The sequence below is a fragment of the Aotus nancymaae genome, unplaced genomic scaffold, assembly GCF_030222135.1.
Source record: "Aotus nancymaae isolate 86718 unplaced genomic scaffold, 86718_ANA_hifiasm-v0.15.2.pri h1tg000007l, whole genome shotgun sequence".
In the NCBI taxonomy this organism is placed as follows: domain Eukaryota; kingdom Metazoa; phylum Chordata; class Mammalia; order Primates; family Aotidae; genus Aotus; species Aotus nancymaae.
Genome location: NW_026988418.1, coordinates 40,653,150 through 40,677,946, shown reverse-complemented (window position 1 = coordinate 40,677,946; position 24,797 = coordinate 40,653,150). Strand labels below are relative to the sequence as shown.

Sequence of the window (24,797 nt, the reverse complement as noted above, 5' to 3'; positions counted from 1 at the left end):
ACTTCAGTATATATTGAATAGACTCTTTATCTAGCATTTAAAACTAAATAAAAATCTAAATAACTTTATAATTGTATTTTGATTGAACACCTCAGTTTCTTGGTTATTGAATAAAAATATTACTGAGTTTTACTTGTTATAATGCTTTTTATTTTTTTGTATTGACAAATTAGTTTTGAATTTTATTCTTTTAGATTTTATGCATCCACCTTAAAAGATTCAGACATGAGCTGATGTTTTCCACCAAAATCAGTACCCATGTTTCATTTCCACTGGAAGGCTTGGATCTTCAGCCATTTCTTGCCAAGGATAGTCCAGCTCAAATTGTGACATATGATCTTCTGTCAGTCATTTGCCATCATGGAACTGCAAGTAGTAAGTATATAGGTTTAACAGTTGTTCCTAGATTAAAAAAAAAAAATTAAAATAAGCCTGGGCATGGTGGTTCATGCCTGTAATCCCAGCCCTTTGGGAGACTAAGGGAGACTCACTTAGGAGTTTGAGACCAGCCTAGGCAACATAGTGAAACCCCATCCCTACAAAAAGTAACAACAAAAAAGAACAGATAAACATCCTAATTGATCTTTTAAATAATATCTGAATCTCTAAAAGAAAAAAACATTAAAAACAGATGTTACTGCTAATTATTAAAAACATGTCAGACAATTTTATGAAATTAAATATTTTTTACTACAGTATTGAAAATTGTATACAGTTCAATAATAAGGGGATTAACATGATGATTTTTATATTAGGTTTTTTAAGATTATATGTCCAGCCTGGTCAACATGGTGAAACCCCAGCTCTACTAAAAATAAAAAAATTAGTTGGACGTGATGGCAGGCACCTGTAATCCCAGCTACTTGGGAGGCAGAGGCAAGAAAATCCCTTGAACCTGGGAGACGGAGGTTGCAGTGAGCTGAGATTATGTCATTGTACTCCAACCTGGGCAATAAAAGTGAAACTCCGAGTCAAAAAGAAAAAAAAATTATGTGTTCTAATAGCTGGGTGTTAGTGAATCATGCCTGTAATCCTAGCACCTTTGAAGGCTGAGGCAGAAGGATCACTTGAGGCCAGGAGTTTGAGAACAGCCTGGGCAATATAGCAAGACCCCATCTTTAAAAAAAAAATTAGCTAGGCATGGTGATGTGCACCTGTAGTCCCAATTACTCAGGAGGCTGAGGCGAGAGGATGGCTTGAGCCCAGGAATTTGAGGCTGCAGTGAGCTGTGATCCCTTCCCTGTACTCCAGCTTGGGCAACAGAGCAAGAGTCTATGTCTTAAAAAAAAAAAAAAAAAAAAAAGGATTACATGTTCTGTCATCAAGTGCTGAAGGAATGGTGGCAAGCATACACATTGAAAAAAATACAAGCATAGTTTTTCCTATATCCCAGCTACTGTCCTAGGCCCTGGAAATATAAAAAGTTTATCTTCCATTCTTATGTTGTTTTTGTATTGCTGTAATGATTTCTCTTCCCTCAAATTCAGGTGGACACTATATAGCCTACTGCCGAAACAATCTAAATAATCTCTGGTATGAATTTGATGATCAGAGTGTTACTGAAGTTTCAGAATCTACTGTACAAAATGCAGAAGCTTATGTTCTTTTCTATAGGTAATGGAAATAACTATATATGTGAAAGAACATCTCACAGTTTAGGCTTATCAGTGACTTCTCAGACATTCTAATGGATTGTTGAGTCAAGATTAGAAATTGTTTTCCTCCTATTTTATTATAGTAAAGTATAGTAAAATGTTGTATATGCAGAATTATTCTTTGTTCGGAAAATGTCGTTACATGAAGAGCAAAGGGATGTATTTTGTTTTAGAAAGATTAATTTTAATTTAAAAATTAGGTATTCATAGTCTGAATTAAGTACTAATTTTTCTCCTAAAGTAGCTAATAATGGAAGTATTACTATAAAAATATTTGGTATTTTTAGCATCTTACAAAAGAAGATGCTAGCTCCTGAAACAGAAGCAGATTAATTATTTAGCTTGATCTTATTAACAAACATTTGAATGCCTACTGGGTTCCAGTAGTTATGTAGATACCCACAGGTAAGATACAGTGTCATCCCTATGGGTATATAATGTGTTTGGTGGATAATACAAAGTATATTTCTCTTGAAATTCCCAAGACCTAATAAAGTTAGTGTTAATATGTGTGCTAACTCTAATAAGAAAAATCCATCTACTAGTAATGTAGTAAAATGCATATTGAATTTAATTAATCATTGTCCTTAATAGGAAGAGCAGCGAAGAGGCACAAAAAGAGAGGAGAAGGATATCAAATTTGTTGAACATAATGGAACCAAGCCTCCTTCAGTTCTATATTTCTCGACAGTGGCTAAATAAATTTAAGACCTTTGCCGAACCTGGCCCTATTTCAAATAATGACTTTCTTTGTATTCATGGAGGTAAGAAATCTTGTAATGCAAAGCAGTGGTAGAGTTCTGCTGTAAAATAATTTGCAAATTAGGAGAGCCACAAATTTTCCTCTTGCACTTATTTCCCATTTCCCCACCTGCATTCAAACTTGATGTGTTTAATTCCATATGGTTTCAGAAATAGACTTTCCTTTTTTATTATAGGTAATCTCTAGCTTCTTTATTGTACATATATTTATTGAGTACATGCTTTCTAAACTTTTTGCTAGTGTCTAAAGCCTCTAAAGATCCTTTTTCTTCTGTGAAAGCTCTAATTTCATAGTAGAGTCAGATACTTAAACAGTTGTTTATATTACAGTGAGCTCTTCTATTATACATCATTTTTTCTACCCGAGGCATTCCTGTGCTGGTGATTTTATCTACCAACTATATTGGTGGTTCTTAACCCTGTTGTCTAAATGAATAGTTGGCTTCTTTCCCATGTATGAAAATATATCTGGGATTTAAGTAAAAAAAGCCTCATAATTAAATATAACTTTGGCCCTTGTGAGACTGGCTGGGTTAATGTTTGTTCCTACATTAAATAGGACCTTTGTGTGATGCTGACTAAACTTCAAGGTTGAAGATGGGATATTCATGGTAATTATGTTTGTGGTGAAACCAAAAGGAATAGGGATACCTGTATTGGACATAGAAATTCTAAGGTATAGTCATCTTGAGGAAACACATTCACCAAAAATTCTTTATAATTACCTTTCTTGGGAGAGAGAATGTAAGAATGATGATTGAGCTAGGTGCTGTGGCTCACACCTGTAATCCTAGTGTCTCAGGAGGCTGAGGCAGGAGGATCCCTTGAGTCCAGGAATTTTGAGGCTACCGTGAGCCATGGTCATGCCACTGCACTGTCTAGACTGGGTGACAGAACAAGACCCTGCCACTTAAAAAAAAAAATGATGATCAGTCATTTAGTTACTGTTAAAAAATAAGTTTAATCTTTGAAAGGAATATAAATTAAAGCATGAAACAAGTATGTTTAAATTTTTTTTTAGGTGTTCCTCCAAGAAAAGCTGGTTATATTGAAGACTTGGTTTTGATGCTGCCTCAGAACATTTGGGATAACCTATATAGCAGGTTTGTTTTTTAAATCCGATCATACAGTATTGTGAAAGTCAGTTAAATCCCCCAAGGAGCATTTCACAGATGCTCCTTCTGCTGTATGTTTATGTACAATATCTCTTCTTTTTCCTTCATTTATTCATTCTAAAGTGTGAGTAGGAAGACTTTATGTAGCTACTGTGATGTAGTCTAGATAATTCTAATTTTTTTGTTCTAATTATCTGTCTGTAAAGGTATACTTTAGAAATTTAAGTATCTTGTTTAAAATAGTTTGCATGTCCCCACACTAAAATTTTACATATGTATACACTCCCACAATTGAATATCTTACTTTTTTTTTTTTTTTTTTGAGACGGAGTCTCTCTCCGTCACCCAGGCTGGAGTGCAGTGGCATGATCTTGGCTCACTGCAACTTTCACCTCCTGCATTCAAGCGATTCTTCTGCTTCAGCCTCCCAAGTAGCTAGGACTACAGGCGTCTGACACCCGGCTAATTTTTGTATTTTTAGTAGAGACAGGGTTTCACCATATTGGCCAGGCTGATCTCAAACTCCTGGCCTCGTGTTCCACCCACCTTAGCCTCCCAAAGTGCTGGGATTACAGGCGTGAGCCACCATGCCTGGCTGAATGTCTTACTTTTTTTTTTTGAGACGGAGTCTTGCTCTGTCAGTCATGCTGGAGTGCAGTGGCGTGATCTCAGCTTACTGTAATCTCTGCCTCCTGTGTTTAAGCGATTCTCCTGCCTCAGCCTCCTGAATAGCTGGGACTACAGGTGGCTGCCACCATGCCTGGCTAATTTTTGTATTTTTAGTAGAGATGGGGTTTCACCATATTGGCCAGGCTGGTCTCGAACTCCTGACCTCATGATCCACCCACCTAAGCCTCCCATAGTGCTGGGATTACAGGCATGAACCACTGCACCTGGCAATATCTTACTCTTAAATTGTAAATTTTTTTTTTTTTGAGACAAATTCTTGCTGTGTCAACTAGGCTGGAGTACAGTGGTATGATCTTGCCTTGCTGAGTCTCGATCCCCTGGGCTCAAAGGATCATCTCACTTCTGCCTGCGGAGTAGCTGGGATCACAGGCGTGCACCACCATGTTTGTTTTGTTTTGTAGAGATGGGGTTTTGCCATGTTGCCCAGGCTGGTCTTGAACTCCTGGGGTCAAGCCATCTGCCCACCTTGGCCTCCCAGAGTAATGGGATTATAGGTATGCACCACTGGGCCTGGCCTTAATGTTGTAAATTTTAAAATTTTATTTTATTTATTTATTTTAAAACGGAGTCTTGCTCTGTCGCCCAGTCTGGAGTGCAGTGGTACGATCTCAGCTCACTGCACCCTCTCCCCCGCAACCTTCATTTCAAGCGATTCTTGTGCCTCAGCCTCCCAAGTACCTGGGATTACAGGTGCATTGTCACCACGCCTGGCTAATTTTTGTATATCTATATATATTTTTAAAGACAGCGTTTCACCATGTTGGCCAGGCTGGTCTGGAACTCCTGACCTCAGGTGATCTGTCCGCCTCGGCCTCCCAAAGTGCTGAGATTACAGGCGTGAGCCACCACATCTGGCCTAATTTTTGTATTTTTAATAGAGATGGAGTTTCACCATGTTGGCTAGGCTCTCAAACTCCTGACCTTTAATTTAAAACATTTTGTACCACAATTTTCCTACTAATTATGTTTTCTTTAGTTAAATATTAAAAGTAATTCATACATTAAATGCTTCCTACTTGAGAGGCCAGGGAAGGCCTTCATCTGATGAAAACTTTGACTGTGGCTGTGATATATAGCTAAGATTTATATGTTGCATGATAATTTTTGAAACTACTTCCTTCATTCTGTTGTTGGCTCTAACATTTTGGAGCAGAAGTAGCTATAAGGGAAAGTTGAAATATATATAAGGCAGGTTAAGCAATAAACTGATAATGTCACTGACCTTAATAAACATAATAATAAGTCCTTATTGATTTTTGATTTTTATATTATTTTGAGAATTTTCTTAGTTCTTAAATTAATTGAGAAAAATAAAAGTCAATTTATTTTTAACTGGGTATTTTGCCATTGACTTAAATGTTAGAAATAAACTTCCTGGAATATAAGCTTTCTTAAGATTGCCATAATTTTAATTCTTAAATTTTTTATGCTTTAGATATGGTGGAGGACCAGCTGTCAACCATCTGTACATTTGTCACACATGCCAAATTGAGGCAGAGAAAATTGAAAAAAGAAGAAAAACTGAATTGGAAATTTTTATTCGGGTAAAAAAGTGTTGCTTTTCAAATTCATCTGGGATAAAGATGAAGACCTGACAATTAGCAGAGCTATATGATGTTAAGAAAATGATCAGATGAGAGAGTTGTAATAGATTTCAAGTGTACTGGGTGCACAACAGTGAATGACTTCAGGCAGTTCACTACAGTTGTATTGAGTTATGTTCTCCCTTTGTGGGTGTGTGTGTGTGTGTGTGTGTGAGACAAAATCTTGCTCTGTCACCCAGGCTGGAGTGCAGTGGTGCAATCTTGGCTCACTACAACCTCTGCCTCTTGGATTCAAGTGATTCTCTTGCCTCAGCTTCTCAAGCAGCTGGAACTACAGGCATGCCCCACCACGTGTGGCTAATTTTTGTATTTTTAATACAGACAGGGATTCGCCATGTTGGCCATGCTGGTCTCAAACTCCTGATCTCAAGTGATCTGCTGTCTTGGCCTCCCCAGATGCTGGGATTATAGGCATGAGCCACTCTGCCTGGCCCCTTTGTGGGTTTTTGTTTTTATGGATTGGTAGTTGTTGTTGTCGTTGTTGTTGTTTTTAAGGTATTGGCATTGGCCAAAATCTTACTGAAATGGAAAATTACAGGTTTCCTTAAGTTAGTGTTGTCTACAGTCTATCCAGCAGACTGCATGTACTACTTTCATTCTTTTGTGAGATATAATATCCTTTTTGTTTTTTTGAAGGACTCCTGGGCTTATAAATATACTAATTTTTCACAAATTGAGCAAATTATGAGGTGTCTCTTAATTGTAAGCAACAGAAAGTGTGGTCATAAAATCAAGAGCCTGAACAACTAGGTTTTATAGGCAAGGATTAGTACCCTTCCAGTTATTGAGGTAGCAAGAAGTCTCCACAGTGATGCTATCAGTAATATAGCTCCAATTATTTAAGACAATTGAAAATTTGGATCACCTGAGACACATGTTCATTGATAACTCTACTGAGACACTATTATAGGGAGGAGTAATACCACAAGAGAAAATTGGGATTCTTTTAGTAAAAACAGGGGAGAAGATACTGAGCAGATTAAAATGAGACGTCCAGTGTGTTTTGTATTATCCTTTCCTGCACATGTGTAGACACACACTTGCTTTTCCTCATTGATTCAGGGTTTTTTTTGTGCCCTTGCCTAAAGTTAAGTGAATTTTACAGTAAAAAAAAAAAAAAAAGATACAGGTGTGGATTTATTTATTTTAGTTGGGCTTCATTTGCTTCTCGAATCTAAGGAAGCAAATTTTAGTTGAATATTAAAAATAGTTTATTCCATTGGTGCTTAAATAATGGCCAATGACTGTGTCTGTCAAGGTTTGAATAATAGAAGCTATTGTAAGTATTTTGAATAGAATCAGAATATAGGGAATAAGAGACTTACGTTACTACTGAAAGTACTGGGCAGTGAAGGTCAAGAAGACCACTGCTGACTTTCAGGAAATCTAGAAGTGGGATAGGGTACCACATTGAGGGTGGGAGGGAAGCAGTGGCCAAGAATGGCATTATATAACCACAACAGGGTAAAGAGAGCTTCTGTATAGTGAGTGGCATGAGCCCAATCAAGAGTGTTAGAGCCCAGGCAGGATGAGACTGGATGCCCATGTTGGCCTGACATTGGTGGCTACAAGGGTGCAGCATAGTGGTGGTAGTGGCAGTGAACGATCAGTTCCATATGGGAAAATGATCAAGTCATAAGTGTAATAAGTGCCAAGTTTCTCATTGTCAGATAAGTTTCAAATACGGAAAGGGAGAAAACTAAAATGTACCTTGTGTTGTTATTGGATTGGAGTAATAGGTATCTTTGTGAACTCATGATAATAGCTGAGTAAATATGGAAGTGTGTGTGTGTGCGTGTGTGTGTGTGTGTGTGTTTGTATGCATGTATAGAAACTTGATGTTTCTTAACTCTCATTGAAAATGCCTTGGATCAATGCTTACTCTGGTAGGATTGATCATACCCAGCTCTCAGATCTTGGCTTCTAAAACATCTTTTTTCTTCTATTCATATACATAGAGAATATTTTCAAATTAAACATATATGTATATAAAATATATCTATAGATATATGGTTATGTATCTACATATGTCTATATATTTTTAAATTTTGGTTTAAAAGACAGGGTCCCATTCTTTCACCAGGCTGGAGCAGTGGCTGATTATAGTTCACTGTAACCTTGAACTCCTGGGCTCAAGGGATCCTCCTGCCTCAGCATCCCGAGTAGCTAGGACTACAGAGGCACACCACCATGTGCGGCTAATTAAAAAAAAATTTTTTTTGTAGAGATAATGTCTTGCTGTCTTGCCCAGGTGGTCTCTAATTCCTGGCCTCAAGCAATCTTCTGCCTCAGCCTCCCAAAGCTCTGGGATTATAAGCTTAAGCCACTGTGCCTAGCCTTAAAATAAATTATAGCAACATACAACTCATTAAATAAAATAGGAGATACTGCATCCATATTGGTATAAATAAATGAATAAATGGAAAGGATGAGGAATGGAATGCTTACATCATTTCAACTTAACTCATTAAACACTTACTAATTACAAAGAGAAAAGACTTTCAGTGGAGAATCCTGACACCATCTCGATGAAGATAAAATGAATATCATTAGAAATGAAACAAATGAATTTGTTGGGTGTGGTGGTGTGTGCCTGTAAGTTCCAGATACTCAGGAGGTGGAGGCAGGAGGATCACTTGAGCCCAGGAGTTTGAGACTAGCGTGGACAATGTAGTGAGACACTCTGTATCTTAAAAAAAAAGAAATGAAACCATGTGCCAGGATAGTATACAATTAGAAGAACATGGCACCACTTCTTTGGTATACAGTTGGATAACCTGAATCTCAGATGTGGGAAGTTACAAACCCAAATAGAGGAAAACATTTTATAAAACAACAAGCTATTTGGAGGAAAGGAACATCTATTCAGCAACTTATTCTGAAGTTGAACTAGGTAAAGAAAATTTCTTTATATACTTGGAGTTTTCCTGTAAGTTTGAGATTGCTTCAGTTTAAAAAAAAATTCAAAACTGCATAAAGTCCTTGGAAACAATTTCACCTGTCTGCCTATAACAATGCTTAGAAACCGGAGAAGCTAACTACAGCTGCTATCAGGACCCAAGAGGATTATTCCAGAGGATGCCCAGAAGACACAGGATGCTGCTGTTAATGATGTTAGGTGCTACAATACTAAGTGAGATTAGATTCTTTGGAAGATGCTTGGAAGTGGTGGCAAAACCCTACTTATGCCATCTGTAGATGCCTCAACCTTGCCCAAAGCTGCCACCAGATGGGGGGGAAATTGTTTTTCTTTCACTTAGACCATTCATAATATCATGGTTATATATAGTCTGGTATACTACTGGCAATGGATCCTACAAAATGTAGGCTTGTCTTCACAGAAGGGAATATATGAATAGATGAAAATGATGTTCATTAACAGATAATACAGCACAGTCTGCCCCTTTGTCAACTCAGCACCCATATGCACTTATACAGCCAAACAACAGTGGCAACAATATCATGCTTCTGCCTGACAATACAACTCCTGCACCAATGTATGTTGCATTTGCCCTTTCCCCATATTTGGGAAACCCAAAGTCCCATCAGTCACTCTACCTATTTCTAAATGATGTTCATAAATCTTTTAGTTCAGACAGTATCAGCCTAGTCATGCTTTTCCCTGTTATAGTCTGTAATTTAAAGAATGAACTATAATGTTAACCACCAACAACATACCTTATAATAGTATCAAATGAAAGAAAGGAAAAAAATAAATTGGTAGTTATTTCAACATCTGGTAAATATTTATAAATATGTATGTGGGTCAAGGAAGAAATATGTATCTGTAGCTGATCACTACCCATTCCTTATTTCCTCTATTGTCCGCAAACACCCTCGCTGGTTGTGAATGTGTTTACCTCATAAAATAACCCAGACCTTCGTTGCTGAAGAGTTTGAACCCTTAGTATTCTTGTATGTATTAGGTTTCTCTCTCTCAGTATGGAAATACTAAATGGTGCCTACAGTGGGTTGAATGGTGGTTCCCAAAAAGATATTTGCATGCTCTAATCTCTGTAAATTAACCTTATTGGTGAATGTGACCTTACTTGAAAAAGGGGGTCTTTGCATCTATAAGGATTTTTGAGATGAGATCATCCTCAGTTGTCTGAATGGGCCCTAAATCCAGTAAGTGTCCGTTAACAGAGACACACAGCAGAGAGATACACAGAGAAGAGGTGAAAATCATGAAGACGGAGGCAGAGATTGGAATAATACACCTGCAAGGTAGAAACTTGACAGGCAAGGAATGGAGCCTTCCTCTAGAGGCTCTGCGGGAAGAATGGTCCTGTTGACACTTTGATTTTGGAGTTCTGGTCTCCAAAACTGTGAGAGAATAATACCTTTTCATTTACCAAGTTTGTGGTATTTTGTTGTAGCATCCCTCTGAAACGAATAGAGTGGGTATAATCTGGTTTCCCAACATAATCCTCTTTGCTCCTATTATGTAGTAATGTAGTATTCATTTTATTTACCGTTTAACTGGGATCAGTCATTGCAGCCAGTACTGTAACCTTCTCTTTGCTTGCTGATTCAGTGACATGAGAAACCCAAAATGACCAGGGGGTTGTCTCAACTTTCAGTCCAGTCAAATTGTGTTCCCTTGGGATATAAATCTTCCAAATTTAGTAGAGACCGAAGTTGTGAGTATGGGAAGCAGAGCTTTTGTGAATATGTCAGTAGGTAGTAGTGGATGAGCCCTCTTATTTCCTTTACCTGATTCCTAGGCTTATGCATTCTGGTTATGGGAAAAACCACCATATATTGGTTTCTAGTTTGGAGCAGATACTACATCATGTAAGATAGTACCAACTATCTCACGCCTATAATCCCAATATTTTGGGAGGCTGAGGTTGGTGGATCACGATGTCGGGAGTTTGAGACCAGCCTGGTGAAACCCCGTCTCTACTAAAAATACCAAAAATTAGCCAGACATGGTGGCACATGCCTGTAATCTTAGCTGCTCAAGAGGCTGAGGCAGGAGAATTGCCTGAACCCAGGAGGTGGAGGTTGCAGTAAGTGGAGATCACGCCATTGCACTCCAGCCTGGGCGACAGAGCAAGACTCCATCTCAAAAAAAAATGAAGTAGATATGGCTAATAAGCACATAAAAAGTATGTAATAGTCATTAGGGAATTCTTATAAATATTGATGGTGAGGATCCAAAATGTTGCATGCCAAATGATAAACAGTTTGGTAATTTTTTGTAGGTTCAACCCCTAGTACATGACCCAGCAATCTCACTCTTAGGTGTTCATTCCAGAGAAATGAAAATTTGTGTTCACATAAAACATATAAACAAATGTATTGTTTATGAACAGTATTGTTCATAATTGCCCAAAACTAGAAACAATTGAAATGTCTATCAGCTGATAAATGGATAAACAAAATGTGTTATAGTTTTATAATAAAATGGTGTTCAGCAGTAAAAAGATCATGGTGTACTGATCAATGCAACAGGGATGAATATTAGAAACAGTATGCCAAATGTAAGATTGATACACAAAATACTATATAATGTCTAATTTCATTTATATGAAATTTCTAAAAAGGGAAAAAGCGTGGAGACAAATGATTAGTGATTTCAAGGGCCAAGAGCAGGGGAACTGATTGCAAACTGGTGCAGGACAGCTTCTGGGGGTGCCGGAGGGCTTTAAGCTGGATTTTGGTAACAGTTGCACAACTATATATTTACAGAAAACCATTGAAGTCCATATTGAGTGGGATGATTATACCTTAAAATTGCTTTTTAAAAAAGCACATTGGGGCTGGGCAAGGTGGCTTATGCCTGTAATTCTAGTACTTTGGGAGGCTGAGGAGGGAGGACTGCTTGACCCTAGAAGTTGGAGATTACAGTGAGCTAAGACCACGACCCTGCACTCCAGCCTGGGCAACAGAGCAAGTCCCTGTCTTTACAAATAAAATTGTTCTGAGCTCAATGGCTCATGCTTGTAATCCCACCACTTTGGGAGGCCGAGGTGGGCAGATCACTTGAGGTCAGGAGTTCAAGACCAGCCAGGCCAACATGGTGAAACCTCATCTCTACTAAAAATACAAAAATTAGCCAGGCATGGTGGCAGGTGCCTGTAATCCCAGCTACTCAGGAAGCTGAGGCAGGAGAATTGCTTGAACTGGGAAGGTGGAGACTGCAGTGAGCCGAGATTATGCCATTGCACTCCAGCCTGGATAACAGAGTAAGACTCCATCTGAAAAAAAAAAATTAATTAATTAAAAAATGCAGATCTATTATTATTTTTCTATAACATTAGGTTTTTTAAAATTTTATTTAGCCCTCTTTTTTTTTTTTTTAAACAAAGTACATGTGTTAAAAACACTAGAATATAAAAATAGGTGCCCTTGATGGATCAGCATTTAAGTGAAATTTCTGAAAAATTGAAAAGGCAGATAGAATCAGACCAAAGAAGCAAGCCAAAGGCCACAGGAAATGACTATGTGGGTTTTAATCTTGGAAGTGGCAGATGATGACCTCAGCATTCTACCCCTGTTGCATTATACCAGAAAGATTAAGGTATCTGCCTAGATAGAGCAGTGAATGTAGACATGTGAAGTATGATTGATATTCAGGGAGATACATAAGGATATTGTATCCTAAATAGCAAAACAAAACCTCAATAGATGGGTTGATTGAATGGCAAAATAAATACTAATGGAGAGCAAATTAGTATGCTGCAAGATATAGTGGAAAGATTTCTCCCAAGGTGAAGGACAAAAAGATAAGCAGAAAGAATGAAGAAAAGTTTTGACATGTTGGATAGTTATAGGATCCAATATTTTTCTATTATTTATTTTTAAAAAGAGAACAGGGTGAGAACTACATTTAGAGTAATTGTTTAAAGTTCCCAAAACTAGTGAGAAACACATCTTCAAATCAATGAAGTAACTGTGCTTAATTAATTTTTAAAAAGCCTCTACCTAAACACATAGGAAGTAACTTCTTAATATCAAAGATAAAGTAAGTCCTGAAAGTGTACAAACATGGTAGTAGTATGAATTTAATGGTTTTTATAATCCAGCATCTGGCAGATTCAGTCTGGCATTACATTTTAGAAATCTCAGTTCTCTAGGGATAAGTTGCACATCACAGAAAGTCCCAACTTTAATTCCATGCCTTGAGACAAATATGCCTTGATTTCTTTGTTAACCATCAGAGACTGCCACAGCATTTTTTATTTCATTGTTCCATTGAAGCAGCTACCTTGTGTCCCAGAAAGATCTTTGCCCTCACAGAGTATGATCACAGCTTTCTGCAGCCTTGATCTCCCAGGCTCGAGAGATCTTCCACATCAGCCTCCTGAATAGCTGGAACTATAGGCATGTGCCACCACACCCAGGTAGTTTTTATATATATATATATGTATGTGTTTTTAGTAGAGAGGGGGTTTTACCATGTTGCCCAGGCTGGTCTTGAATTCCTGGTCTCAAGTGAGCCACTGTACCAGGGCAGAGCTTATATTTAATAAATGTGTTATATGTTATATTAAAAGGTGGTGGGTACTATGGAAAAGGGAAACATTGGACAGAATAAGCGGCACCAAGATTACAGTGGTGAGAGGGAGGAGTCAGGTTGGAGTTTTATTTTTTATTTTACTTTTGAGACAGAGTTTTGTGTTTTGCCCAGGCTGGAGTGCAGTGACACAATCTTGGCTCACTGCAGTCTCCTCCTCCTGGATTCAAGTGATTCTTCTGCCTCAGCCTCCCAAGTAGCTGGGATTACTGGCGCCCACCACCATGCCTGGCTAGTTTTTGTATTTTTACTAGAGATGAGGTTTTACCATGTTGGCCAGGCTGGTCTTGAACTCCTGACCTCAAGTGATCCGCCTTGGCCTTCCAAAGTGCTGGGATTATAGGTGTGAGCCACCATGCCCAGCCCAGTTTGGAGTTTTAAACAGGATTTTCAAGATAGGCCTCATTGAGAAGATGACATTTAAGCAAAGTCTTAAAGGAAATAAGGGAGATAGTCATTCAGATACCTGCAAAAAGAAGGGTTACTGAAAAGACTTGTGCGGCAGGGTGTATTTGTTTGGTTCTGGGAATAACAAAGTGGCCAGTGTGACCACCAGTGAAAAATGAGGAAGAAAGTATTAGAAGATGAGGTCAGATTATGGGGCAAGATCATGGAGGTACTTCTGGGCTATTTTTATAAGGATATCTGTAGACAGTCACAGGGTTTTGATTAGATTTGATTAGAGGAACTATATAATCTGAACTTGGTTGTCTTTGTCCATAGGTAGTGTGTTCCATGGATTTAATTGCCTATCATGAGATATTTTTAGGAGTCTTACACACTACTACAATTATATTAATTCCAAATAGCCTTAATTTCCCCAAGCCTCTTTTGCCTGTGCTTCTCTTCTAGAACAGTTTTTCTGTCACTTGGGTTTTTTAAATTGCAAGTGGTACAAGCCAGACTGGCTAACCCAGCAAGAAAGAGAAATTTACTAAAATTAAAAATTGAAAAACCAGACCTCCAGAAGTTTGAGAAATAAGGTAGTCCTGAGTATCTACCTGAATTGACATTGGAATGATTCCCTTCTAACCATTAGGTCACTTCTCTGAAGATTTTTATTTCTGGCAGAGTTGTGTATAGTTTGAGTCACATACCAATTCCTTAGGCCTTAAGGGCTAGAAGAGGGAATTGGTTTCAGGGACGGTTCCACCACTTTCTAGAATTTACCTATACATTTATGTATATTGCTTGTGAAATGATATGTACAAGATCATTGCAGCATGGTAGGTAATAGCAGGTTGTCTACCAGTATCTTCAAAAAGTGTAGACTGTGGATATAGTATATGTACTATAAAGTAAAGTTTACACATTAGATTTTTAATAAATAGGTGGAGTATTTATTTCATTTACCTAATCTTTATGCCCATTTTTCTATATACTTATTACATTTTGAGACATAACCTAGAATTGTTTATTAATAGATGCTACCACGCTTCCTAGTACTAAGTTAGTGTTAGTGTACATCTTACTGTAGCACTTTTTTTTTTTTTTTTTTTTTTTTTGGAGTCAGGGTCTTGCTCTGTCACCCAGGCTGGAGTGCAGTGGTGCAATCAAAAAATGATCCTCTTACGTCAGCTTTTTGAGTAGTTAGAACTATATGCATGAACCACCTCACACAGATAAATAAAAAATTTTTTTTTATATAGGCTGAGTATGGGGGCTCATGTCTGTAATCCCAGCACTTTGGGAGCCTGAGGTAGGTGGGTCACTTGAGGTCAGGAGTTCGAGACCAGTCTGGCCAACATGGCGAAACCCCACCTCTACTAAAAATAAAAAAATTAGTTGGGTGTGATAGCGGGCACCTGTAATCCCAGCTACCCAGGAAGCTGAGGCTGGAGAATCGCTTGAACTTGGGAGACAGATGTTGCAGTGAGCCCAGATTGTGCCATTGCACTCCAGCCTGGGCAGCAAGAGCAAAACTCTACCTCAAAAAAAAAATTTTTTTTTTTTTTGTAAAGACATTGTTCTCATGATGTTGCCTAGGCTAGTCTTGATCTCCAGATTCAAGGAATCTCCTTGCCTCAGCCTCCCAGAGTGCTGAGTTATCAAACACTGAAGTGGATTGATTGTATTGTTTTGCCACAAAGCAAGTTTTAGATATTAGGTGACTGGCTTTTTTTTTCCCCCTTGTAGCTTAACAGAGCATTCCAAGAAGAGGACTCTCCAGCTACTTTTTATTGCATCAGTATGCAGTGGTTTAGAGAATGGGAAAGTTTTGTAAAGGGTAAAGATGGAGGTAAGTGGTTGAAAAATATTTTGTTTTGGTAAATTACTTGTTTTTTTGTTTGACAAATATTTCTTGAATATCTATGTGTACTTGGGGTTACATTATTGAACAGAAGAGAAAAAGATCCTGTCCTTAGGGATCTTACTTTCTAGTTTATATTCTGTTGGTTTTAAATTTTGTTAAACTTATTTAATGAATTATAGCAGGAATAAGAGAACTGAAGAAAATAAGTCTGTGATCTTACATTGAAAAAATTTTAGAAATCTTTAGAAGGAATAAGAGGTTGCTTAAATTATGATTTATTCAATACAGTGGACTTTTAAAGTAACTTTATATGATAGTATTTAAAAATTTGAAAATAAGGTACTCTGCTATGTGCCGGCCACAGTGGCTCATGCCTGTAATCCTAGCACTTTGGGAGGCCGAGGCTGGCAGATCACCTGAGGTCAGGAGTTCAAGACTAGCCTGGCCAACAAAGTGAAACCCCGTCTCTACTAAAAATACAAAAATTAGCCGGGCATGGTGGCAGGTGCCTGTAATCCCAGCTACTTGGGAGGCTGAGCCAGGAGAATTGCTTGAACTTGGGAGCTGGAGGCTGCAGTGAGCTAAGATCATGTCACTGTACTCTAGCCTGGGTGACAGAGCGAAAGTTTGTCTTTAAAAAAAAAAAAGGTATCCTGATATGTGAAAAAGGCTGCAACAATATGCATAGTTAAAACTTTTTTGTGGGCCGGGCGTGGTGGCTCATGCCTATAATCCCAGCACTTTGGGAGGCTGAGGCAGGTGGATCACCTGAGGTCAGGAGTTCAAGACCAGCCTGACCAACGTGGTGTAACTCTGTCTCTACTAAAATAATATAAAACTTAGCTGGACATAGTGATGGGCACCTGTAATCCCAACTACTCGGGAGGCTGAGGCAGAAGAATCGCTTGAACCTGGGAGGCAGAGATTGTAGTGAGCTGAGATCGCACCATTGCACTCCAGTCTCAGTGACAGAGCAAGACTTCATCTCAAAAACAAACAAAAAAAAAGTTTTTGTGTTTATGTATTTTTTCAATTTTAAATTAATAGAGACAAGGTCTTACTCTGTTACCCAGGTTAAAGTATAGCAACATGATCATGGCTCACTGTAGCCTTGACCTCTCAGCTCATGCGATCCTCCTGCCTCCACCTCCTGAGTAGTTGGGACCACAGGCGTGTACTACTACAGTTGGCTAATTTAAAAATTAATTTTTAAAATTATTTTTAGAGACAGGGTCTTACGGTGTTTCCCAGGATCTCCTGTGCTCAAGCGATTCACCCACCTTGGCCTCCCAAAGTGCTGAATTACTGAGTTCTCTATTGCCCAGGCTAGCCTTGAACTCCTGGGCTCTAGCGATCCTCCTGCGTCAGTCTCCTGACTAACTGGGACTATAGGCTCACACTACCATATATGGCTTTTTTTTTTTTCTTTTAGATGGAGTCTTGTTCTGTCGCCCAGGCCGGAATGCAGTGGCACAGTCTTGGCTCACTGCAACCTTTGCCTCCCAGGTTCGAGCAGTTCTCTGCCTCAGTCTCCTGAGTAGCTGGGATTACAGGTGCCCGGCACCACATCCAGCAAATTTTTGTATTTTTCGTAGAGATGGGGTTTCACCATCTTGGCCAGGCTGGTCTTGACTTCTGACCTCTTGATCCACCTGCCTCCGCCTCCCAAAGTGCTGGGATTACAGGCCCGAGCCACCATGCCCAGCCCATATCTGGCTGCTTTTTACAGCTTTTAAAAAAATTTTTAAGCTCAGGAATACACGTGCAGGATGTGCAGATTTGTTACATAAGTAAACATGTGCCATGGTGGTTTGCTGTACCTATCAATCCATCACCTAGGTGTCAAGCCCAGCATGCATTAGCTGTTTTACCTGATGCTCTCCCGTCCCTCATCCCCCAGCCCCCGCCAACAGGCCCCAGTGTGTGTTCCCCTCCCTGTGTCTGTGTGTTCTAATTGTTCAGCTCCCACTTATAAGTGAGGACATGCAGTGTTTGGTTTTCTGTTTGTGCATTAGTTTGCCAAGGATGGCTTCCGGCTTCATCCATGTCCCTGCATAGGACATGATCGCTTTCCTTTTTATGGCTGCATAGTATTCTGTGGTGTATATTTACCACATTTTCTTTATCCAGTCTGTCATAGATGGTAGAATGACTTATATTCTTTTGCATATATACCCAGTAATGGGATTGCAGGGTCAAATTTTATTTCTGGTTCTAGGTCTTTGAGGAATCACCACACTGTCTTCCACAATGGTTGAACTAATTTACATTCCCATCAGCAGTGTAAAAGTGTGCTTATTTTTCCACAGCCTTGCTAGCATCTCTTGTTTCTTGACCTCTATTTTTTTTTTTTGAGGTAGAGTCTCACTTTGTCGCTCAGGCTGGAGTGGTGTGGCGTGATCTCAGCTCATTGCAACCTCCTCCCGGGTTCAGGTAATTCTCCTGCCTGAACATCTTTAGTAGCTGGGATTACAGGCGCCCACCATCATGCCTGGCTAATTTTTCTATTTTCAGTAGAGGCGGAGTTTCACCATGTTGGCCAGGTTGGTCTCAAACTCCTGACCTCAAGTGAGCCACACAACCTTGGCCTCCCGAAGTGCTGAGATTACAGGCGTGAGCCACTGGGCCCAGCCTGTTTCTTGACTTTTTAATAATTGCCATTCTGACTGAGGTGATATGCTATCATTGTGGTTTTGATTTGCATTTCTCTGGTGATCAGTGATGTTGACCTTTTTTTCCATGTTTGTTGGCCACATAAATGTCTTCTTTTGAAAAGTACCTCTTCATGTTCTTTACCCACTTTTTAATGGTTTTTCTTTAAATTGTAAGTTTATTTAAGTTTCTTTTAAAGCTTTTGATGAACATGTGCTTCACTTTTGCCTTAAATTTAAAAAAGAATGTATTTAAATATTTTCTTTTATAATGCTATTTTTTTAATGTTACTTTGATAATCTGAAGCAAACCGATTGCATAATTTCTTTTAAATTACAAAGAAATTGCTATTTTATGCCATTAGTGCTACATTTTGACTTGTAATCTCCCAAATGGTTAGTTAAGAAATAATTTCTGAAAGGCTGGGCGTGGTGGCTCACACTTGTAATCTTAGCACTTTGGGAGGCCGAGGTGGGTGGATCACGAGGTCAGGAGTTTGAGACCAGCCTGACCAACATGGAGAAACCCTGTCTTTACTAAAAATATAAAATTAGCCTAGTGTGGTGGCACATGCCTGTAATCCCAGCTACTCGGGAGGCTGAGGCAGGAGAATCGCTTGAAACCAGGAGGCAGAGGTTGTGGTGAGCCAAGATCGTGCCATTGTATTCCAGCCTGGGCAACAAGACTGAAACTCCACCTCAAAAATAAAAAAAGAAAGAAAGAATTTCTGTTAGACCCTGATGGTTGTGAACGAGCCTCTCTTATCTTCTTTCCTGGTTCTGTTTTGGGTGAACTAAAAACTAAAAAGGAAGACGCTCAGAAGACATTAAGAATTAACTATAGGCCATGCGCCATGGCTCACACCTGTAATCCCATCCCTTTGGGAGGCCGAGGCATGTGGATCATGAAGTCAGGAGTTCAAGACCGCCTGACCAACATGGTGAAACCCCATCTCTACTAAAAAATATACAAAAATTAGCTCAGCATGGTGGCGCATGCCTGTAATCCCAGCTACTTGGGAGGCTGAGGCAGGAGAATTGCTTGAACCTGAGAGGTGGAGGTTGCAGTGAGCTGAGATCGCACCACTGCACTCCAGCCTGGACAACAGAGTGAGACTCTATGTCAAAAAAAAAAAAAAAAAAACTATAATAATTTGGCTAAGAAATAACCAATGTGATTATATAGTTACAGGTCACAATTAATGTCAGGCACAGAATTATGCAAGTTACGTTTCTTTGAAAATGCATTTTGATCTTTTTTCCTTTAGATCCTCCAGGTCCTATTGACAATACTAAGATTGCAGTCACTAAATGTGGTAATGTGATGCTTAGGCAAGGTAAGTTTGACGCATATTTATGCCCTTGTGGGTGATTTGTCACTGTTAGGAATATGTTATCATTAGTCATCTATAGTACTTTTTTACTCAGCTGAAGAATGTAATTCATACATTAGGGCAAATAATGGAAAGCAGCCACTATTTTTTTATCTGAGAAAAGGTCTTAGGGCTGTTGGTAAGAGCTAAGAAAAAGCATCTCTCACTTTTTAAGACAAACCATATGTTGCAGCTTATAACAATATGGGCTGGTAGTCTGCAGATTCATGTTCCAAAAGTTCTCAGTTATCCCTAGAGGATTCATGCTGGGGGGTATATTAAGAAAGCTTTTGCAATATGAATATGTAGGTTTGTAAACATTATTTTTTCTATATAATTTTAAGGAGCAGATTCTGGCCAGATTTCTGAAGAAACATGGAATTTTCTGCAGTCCATTTATGGTGGAGGGCCTGAAGTTATCCTACGACCTCCCGTTGTTCATGTTGATCCAGATATACTTCAAGCAGAAGAAAAAATTGAAGTAGAAACTCGGTCTTTGTAATTTTTAGGATATAGAGAGTTCTAATGAGGAATCATTTTCACTTTCTCTGACATGTACGCATGAGAAAACATTCCTAAAAGTGTGTTTATTGTCTGTATTTTTTTTTTTTTAATCATTTATCCCATTTCTTCTTAGTGGGCATTATGGAAGAATATATTAAAATGTGTAATATACCACAGGTTGGTATATTTAATGCTAAATACTTACCATAAAGTCTTTTAGTGTAAATTCTTTTTTTTTTTTTTTTGAGACAGAGTTTCGCTCTGTCTCCTAGGCTGGAGTGCAGTGGCGTGATTTCAGTTCACTGCAACCTCTGCCTCCTGGGTTCAAACAATTCTCCTGCCTCAGCCTCCAGAGTAGCTGGGATTATAGGCGCCGTCACCATGCCCAACTAATTTTTGTATTTTAGTAGAGACGGGGTTTCACCATGTTGGGTAGGCTGGTCTCAAACTCCTGACCTCAGGTGATCCACTCACCTCAGCCTCCCAAAGTGCTGGGATTGGCTGAGCCACAGCACCTGGCCCAGAGTAACATTTTTGAAAGAGGAGGGACAATTGTGAAATCAGTAGGTTATCTTTAATCTTTATACTACATGGGGATCCCATAGTATCCTTTGTAGTGTTGTAAATACTTTTGCTTTGAAAACTTTTTCATCACCCTGAATCACCATAACTCTGACCAGTCTTTCAGTTCTCCAAAAGACTAATTTAATTGTATAGTTTTGTCATGGCTTCATACAATAAAGAGCCTATTTTAAGTTGAAAGTAGTAGTCAGAAAATTGTTAATTTCCTAAAGCTCAGGAAACTAGGGTGTCACTTTTTTTGCACTGCAGCATATACAGTAGCTTATTAAAATTTACAAAATGTCTTTTTTTGAATGTATCAAGGATGTCTTTTGAGTGGAATTTGTCAGCTGGTATCAGTAACTCATTGCACTTATATTGTACAATGTTAAACTTCAATTCCTGTAACTTTGGTTTAGTATTAATGTCAGTAACTAAAAAACTTAGAGTTAGTTTTAGGGCACTTTTTATTTTGAGAGCATGAAGTGTGGAATGTGTCACTGAGATTGTTGATAATGCTAAGGCTACTTGTAACTTGATTTTTTAAATGAAATAGTCTTTTTGAATAATATAGTATGCACTGCTATTTGCTTGATTATGTAATGTCAAAAGTTTAACTATATTCCAAGTACAAAAACATACTGGATTACATTGAGGATGTTGAATAGCTTTCATGATGGCTTTGTTTTGGTTTGGGGCAGCTGTCACCAGCTAAAGCAATGTTGTTAAAATTAGCTCAATAAAAATGATTTTAAAATGTAAAACTTGAATGTTGAATTTATTTGATAGACATTAAAGGTAAAAGGTATAAAGTTTTTTTTAATATTAATACCTTCTTGCTATTTCTATTTTATTTTATAGACATTAAAGGTAAAAGGTATAAAGTTTTTTTAATATTACCTTCTTGCTATTTCTATTTTATTTTATGTATTATTTATTTTTTGAGATGGAGTCTCACTCTCAGTCAGACTGGAATGCAGTGGCACAATCTTGGTTCACTGCAATCTTCGCCTCCCAGGTTCAAGCGATTCTCCTGCCTTGGCCTCCTGAGTAGCTTGTATTACAGGTGTGGGCCATCACGTCCAGCTAATTTTTGTATTTTTAGAAGAGATGGGGTTTCATCATGTTGGTCAGGCTGGTTTCTAACTCCTGACCTCAGGTGATCCACCTGCCTTGGCTTTCCAAAGTGTTGGGATTATAGGCATGAGCCACTGCACCTAGCCAGTTTTTTAAAAAAATTTATATATTTTGAGACCAGGTTATGAGACTGGCTAAGTTTTGTCTTTTTTTTTTTTTTTTTTTTTTGGCAGAGAAGGGGTTTTGCCATGTTGCCCAGGCTTGTCTCAAACTCCTGGGCTCAAGTGATCCAGCCACCTCGGCCTCCCAAAGAGCTGGGGTTATAGGTGTGAATCACTGCACCTGGCCTCTGGTTATTTCTTAATCAGAAGTATGCAAACCCGTCATTCAGTGTAGTAAAGTTGATTTTTACTTATTTTTTTTTTGACAGGGTCTCTCAAGCTCTGTCACCAAGTTGGAGTGCCTGGCATTGAATACAGCTCACTGCAGCCTCCATCTCCTGGGATCAAGCAATCCTCCCACCTCTGCCTCCTGAGTACCTAAGACCACAAGTGTGTACCACCATACCTGGATAATTTATTTTTTGTCGAGACAAAGTCTCACTTCATTGCCTAGGCTGCTCATCAGTATAGTAAAGTTTTGATGTTTAATGAAACAAATTTTATTAAGAAGCCATTTAAGATCTATTTGAAGTTTTTAAAAATATATAGTAAAATATTATACTATGATCTTCCTCAAGGACTGAATGTTACTGATTTTTTGTGACTCACCAGAATTTAGTGTAATGCCGAATATTTAGTGGTTAATCAAAAAAGATTTGTTTTTAATAATGATTGATATTCATTGAAACTTAGAATGTTTCAGTTACTTTACTAAAGTGCTTTCCTACATTTAATCCTCTTAACAACTCTATGATATAGGTTAAGTGGTTTGCCCAAAGTCACACAGCGAAGAAGTGGCAGATGTAGGACTCCAACTCATGGCTTCATATAATAAAGAGTTTATTTTGAATTGAGAGTGGTAGTCAGAAAATTATTTACCATAATGTAATTTGCCTATGAATTCCTTTGAAACTGGTTGTGGTATCAGTCACATCAGTAGTGTCTGTTATTGGGATATATAATAAGATAAAGATACTGGTCCCTAAGAGCCCATATATATATATATATATATATATATATATATAATTTTTTTTTCGAGACAGCATCTTACTCTGTCACTCAGGCTGGAGTGCAGTGGTGCAATCTGAGCTCACATGCAGCCTCAACCTCCTTGGCTCAAGCAATTCTCCCACCTCAGCATCCTGAGTAGCTGGAACTACAGGCATATGCCACCACACCCAGCTAATTCTTATATTTTTTGTAGAGACAGGGTTTCACCATGTCACCCAGGCTGGGTTTTGATCTCCTGAACTCAAGCAGTCTACCTGCCTTGGCCTCCCAAAGTGTTGGGATTACAGGAATGAACCACCATGACTGGCCAATTTTTTTACATTATAATTGTCAAAATACATAATAAGTAAAGGGCTAGCAATACCATAGACTCGTAGGTAAAGACTGTTCTATGTGTTGACAGATGTGGGATAAAATAAATGGTTTCTCTAAGGATGATTTTCCTAGAAATACTTAAGCTGAGAATTAGGAAAATTGCAAAGGCTAGTGAGAGCCTATATATGTTAAGAGTCTATTGATTTATAGGCTAGGCACAGTGGCTCACGCCTATAATCCCAGCAGTTTGGGAGGCTGAGGCGAGTGGATCACTTGAGGTCTGGAGCTCAAGACCAGCCTAACTAACATGGTGAAACCCCATCTCTACTAAAAAATACAAAATTACTTGGGTGTGGTGGTGTGTGCCTGTAATCCCAGTTACTCCGGAGGCTGAGGCAGGAGAATTGCTTCAACTGAGATCGGTTGCAGTGAGCCGAGATTGCACCACTGCACTCCAACCTGGGCAACAAGAGCAAAACTTCATCTCAAAAAAAAGAAAAAAAAAAGACTATAATACAAAGGTGATTAGTTTTGAGGCCCTGACATCAGTTTGTTTAAATTCAAATCCTAGTAGCTATATTAATGTATAGCTATGATTTGAAACAATATTTAAAGTTCTCTGATCTCCAGTTTTCTTTATTTGCTAAATGAGAATGTTGTAGGTTGGAGTTTCCAGCAAGCAGACACTGAGATGGTGTTAATGCATGCATATGATTTGCTGGGGAATAACATAGGTGAAAGAAAATGAAAGAAACAGGATTGAGCAGGAGTAGTAACCAGAATGATGCAGACCTGACAAATTCTCTGCCAGGCCCATAAAGCAGTATGGAGCTAAGATTACCCATTGGCGGAGCCCTGCACTGGGCAGAAATGGCTAGCCCTCGTACTGTCAGTAGGCCTTGTTCTGTCACTGACTAGTGGCTACCTGGAAAAGAGAGTAAACTCAGCTTGACCCTGATGGAGCTAACAGAGGTTGTCACCCAACCCTATTCCTCTCAGCTGCACAGCAAGTGCTTTCTAGAAGAGGGGTCTGAACAGCAATCTTCATGCCTGCCACGCTCAATCATAGGATTATGGTAATTATGTGTATTGTTATATATGATATACACAACACAATTGGCACTCAGTGATGTAATTCATCATTCTCTTTCTCCTTTTCAAAATGTGTAATTTCTTTCTTTTTTTTTTTTTTTTTTTTTTTGAGATGGAGTCTCTGTTGCACAGGCTGGAGTGCAGTGGCGTGATCTTGGCTCTCTGCAAATGCTGCCTCTCAGTTTCAGGCGATTCTCCTGCATCAGCCTCCCAGGTAGCTGGGACTATAGGTGTGCACCACCAGGCCTGGCTAATTTTTGTATTTTTAGTAGAGACAGGGTTTCGCCATGTTGGTTAGGCTGGCCTCAAACTCCTGACCTCAAGTGATCTGCCTGCCTCAGCCTCCCAAAGTGTTGGGATTACAGGCGTGAGCCACTGCACCAGGCCCAAAATGTGCAATTTCTAAGGATGCAACATTTATCTATGTAAGAGTCCCGTCAAAAACAT

The 24,797-nt window shown here is 38.8% G+C and overlaps 1 protein-coding gene across 3 annotated transcripts in view; it reads left to right on the top strand.

Moving 5' to 3' along the window:
- The window catches only part of USP33 (ubiquitin specific peptidase 33), a 72,755-nt gene extending 51,297 nt beyond the window's left edge, over positions 1–21,458 (top strand). For all 3 annotated transcript variants that reach the window (XM_012442754.2, XM_012442753.2, XM_064372529.1), the window contains 8 exons: positions 195–375; positions 1,488–1,614; positions 2,250–2,419; positions 3,439–3,520; positions 5,658–5,766; positions 15,488–15,590; positions 19,525–19,593; positions 19,974–21,458. In XM_012442754.2, coding sequence (XP_012298177.1) covers positions 195–375; positions 1,488–1,614; positions 2,250–2,419; positions 3,439–3,520; positions 5,658–5,766; positions 15,488–15,590; positions 19,525–19,593; positions 19,974–20,131 — 999 coding nt within the window. In that variant the 3' untranslated portion in view covers positions 20,132–21,458. The remainder of the gene's footprint in view (positions 1–194; positions 376–1,487; positions 1,615–2,249; positions 2,420–3,438; positions 3,521–5,657; positions 5,767–15,487; positions 15,591–19,524; positions 19,594–19,973) is intronic.
- The last annotated feature ends 3,339 nt before the right edge of the window (positions 21,459–24,797 follow it).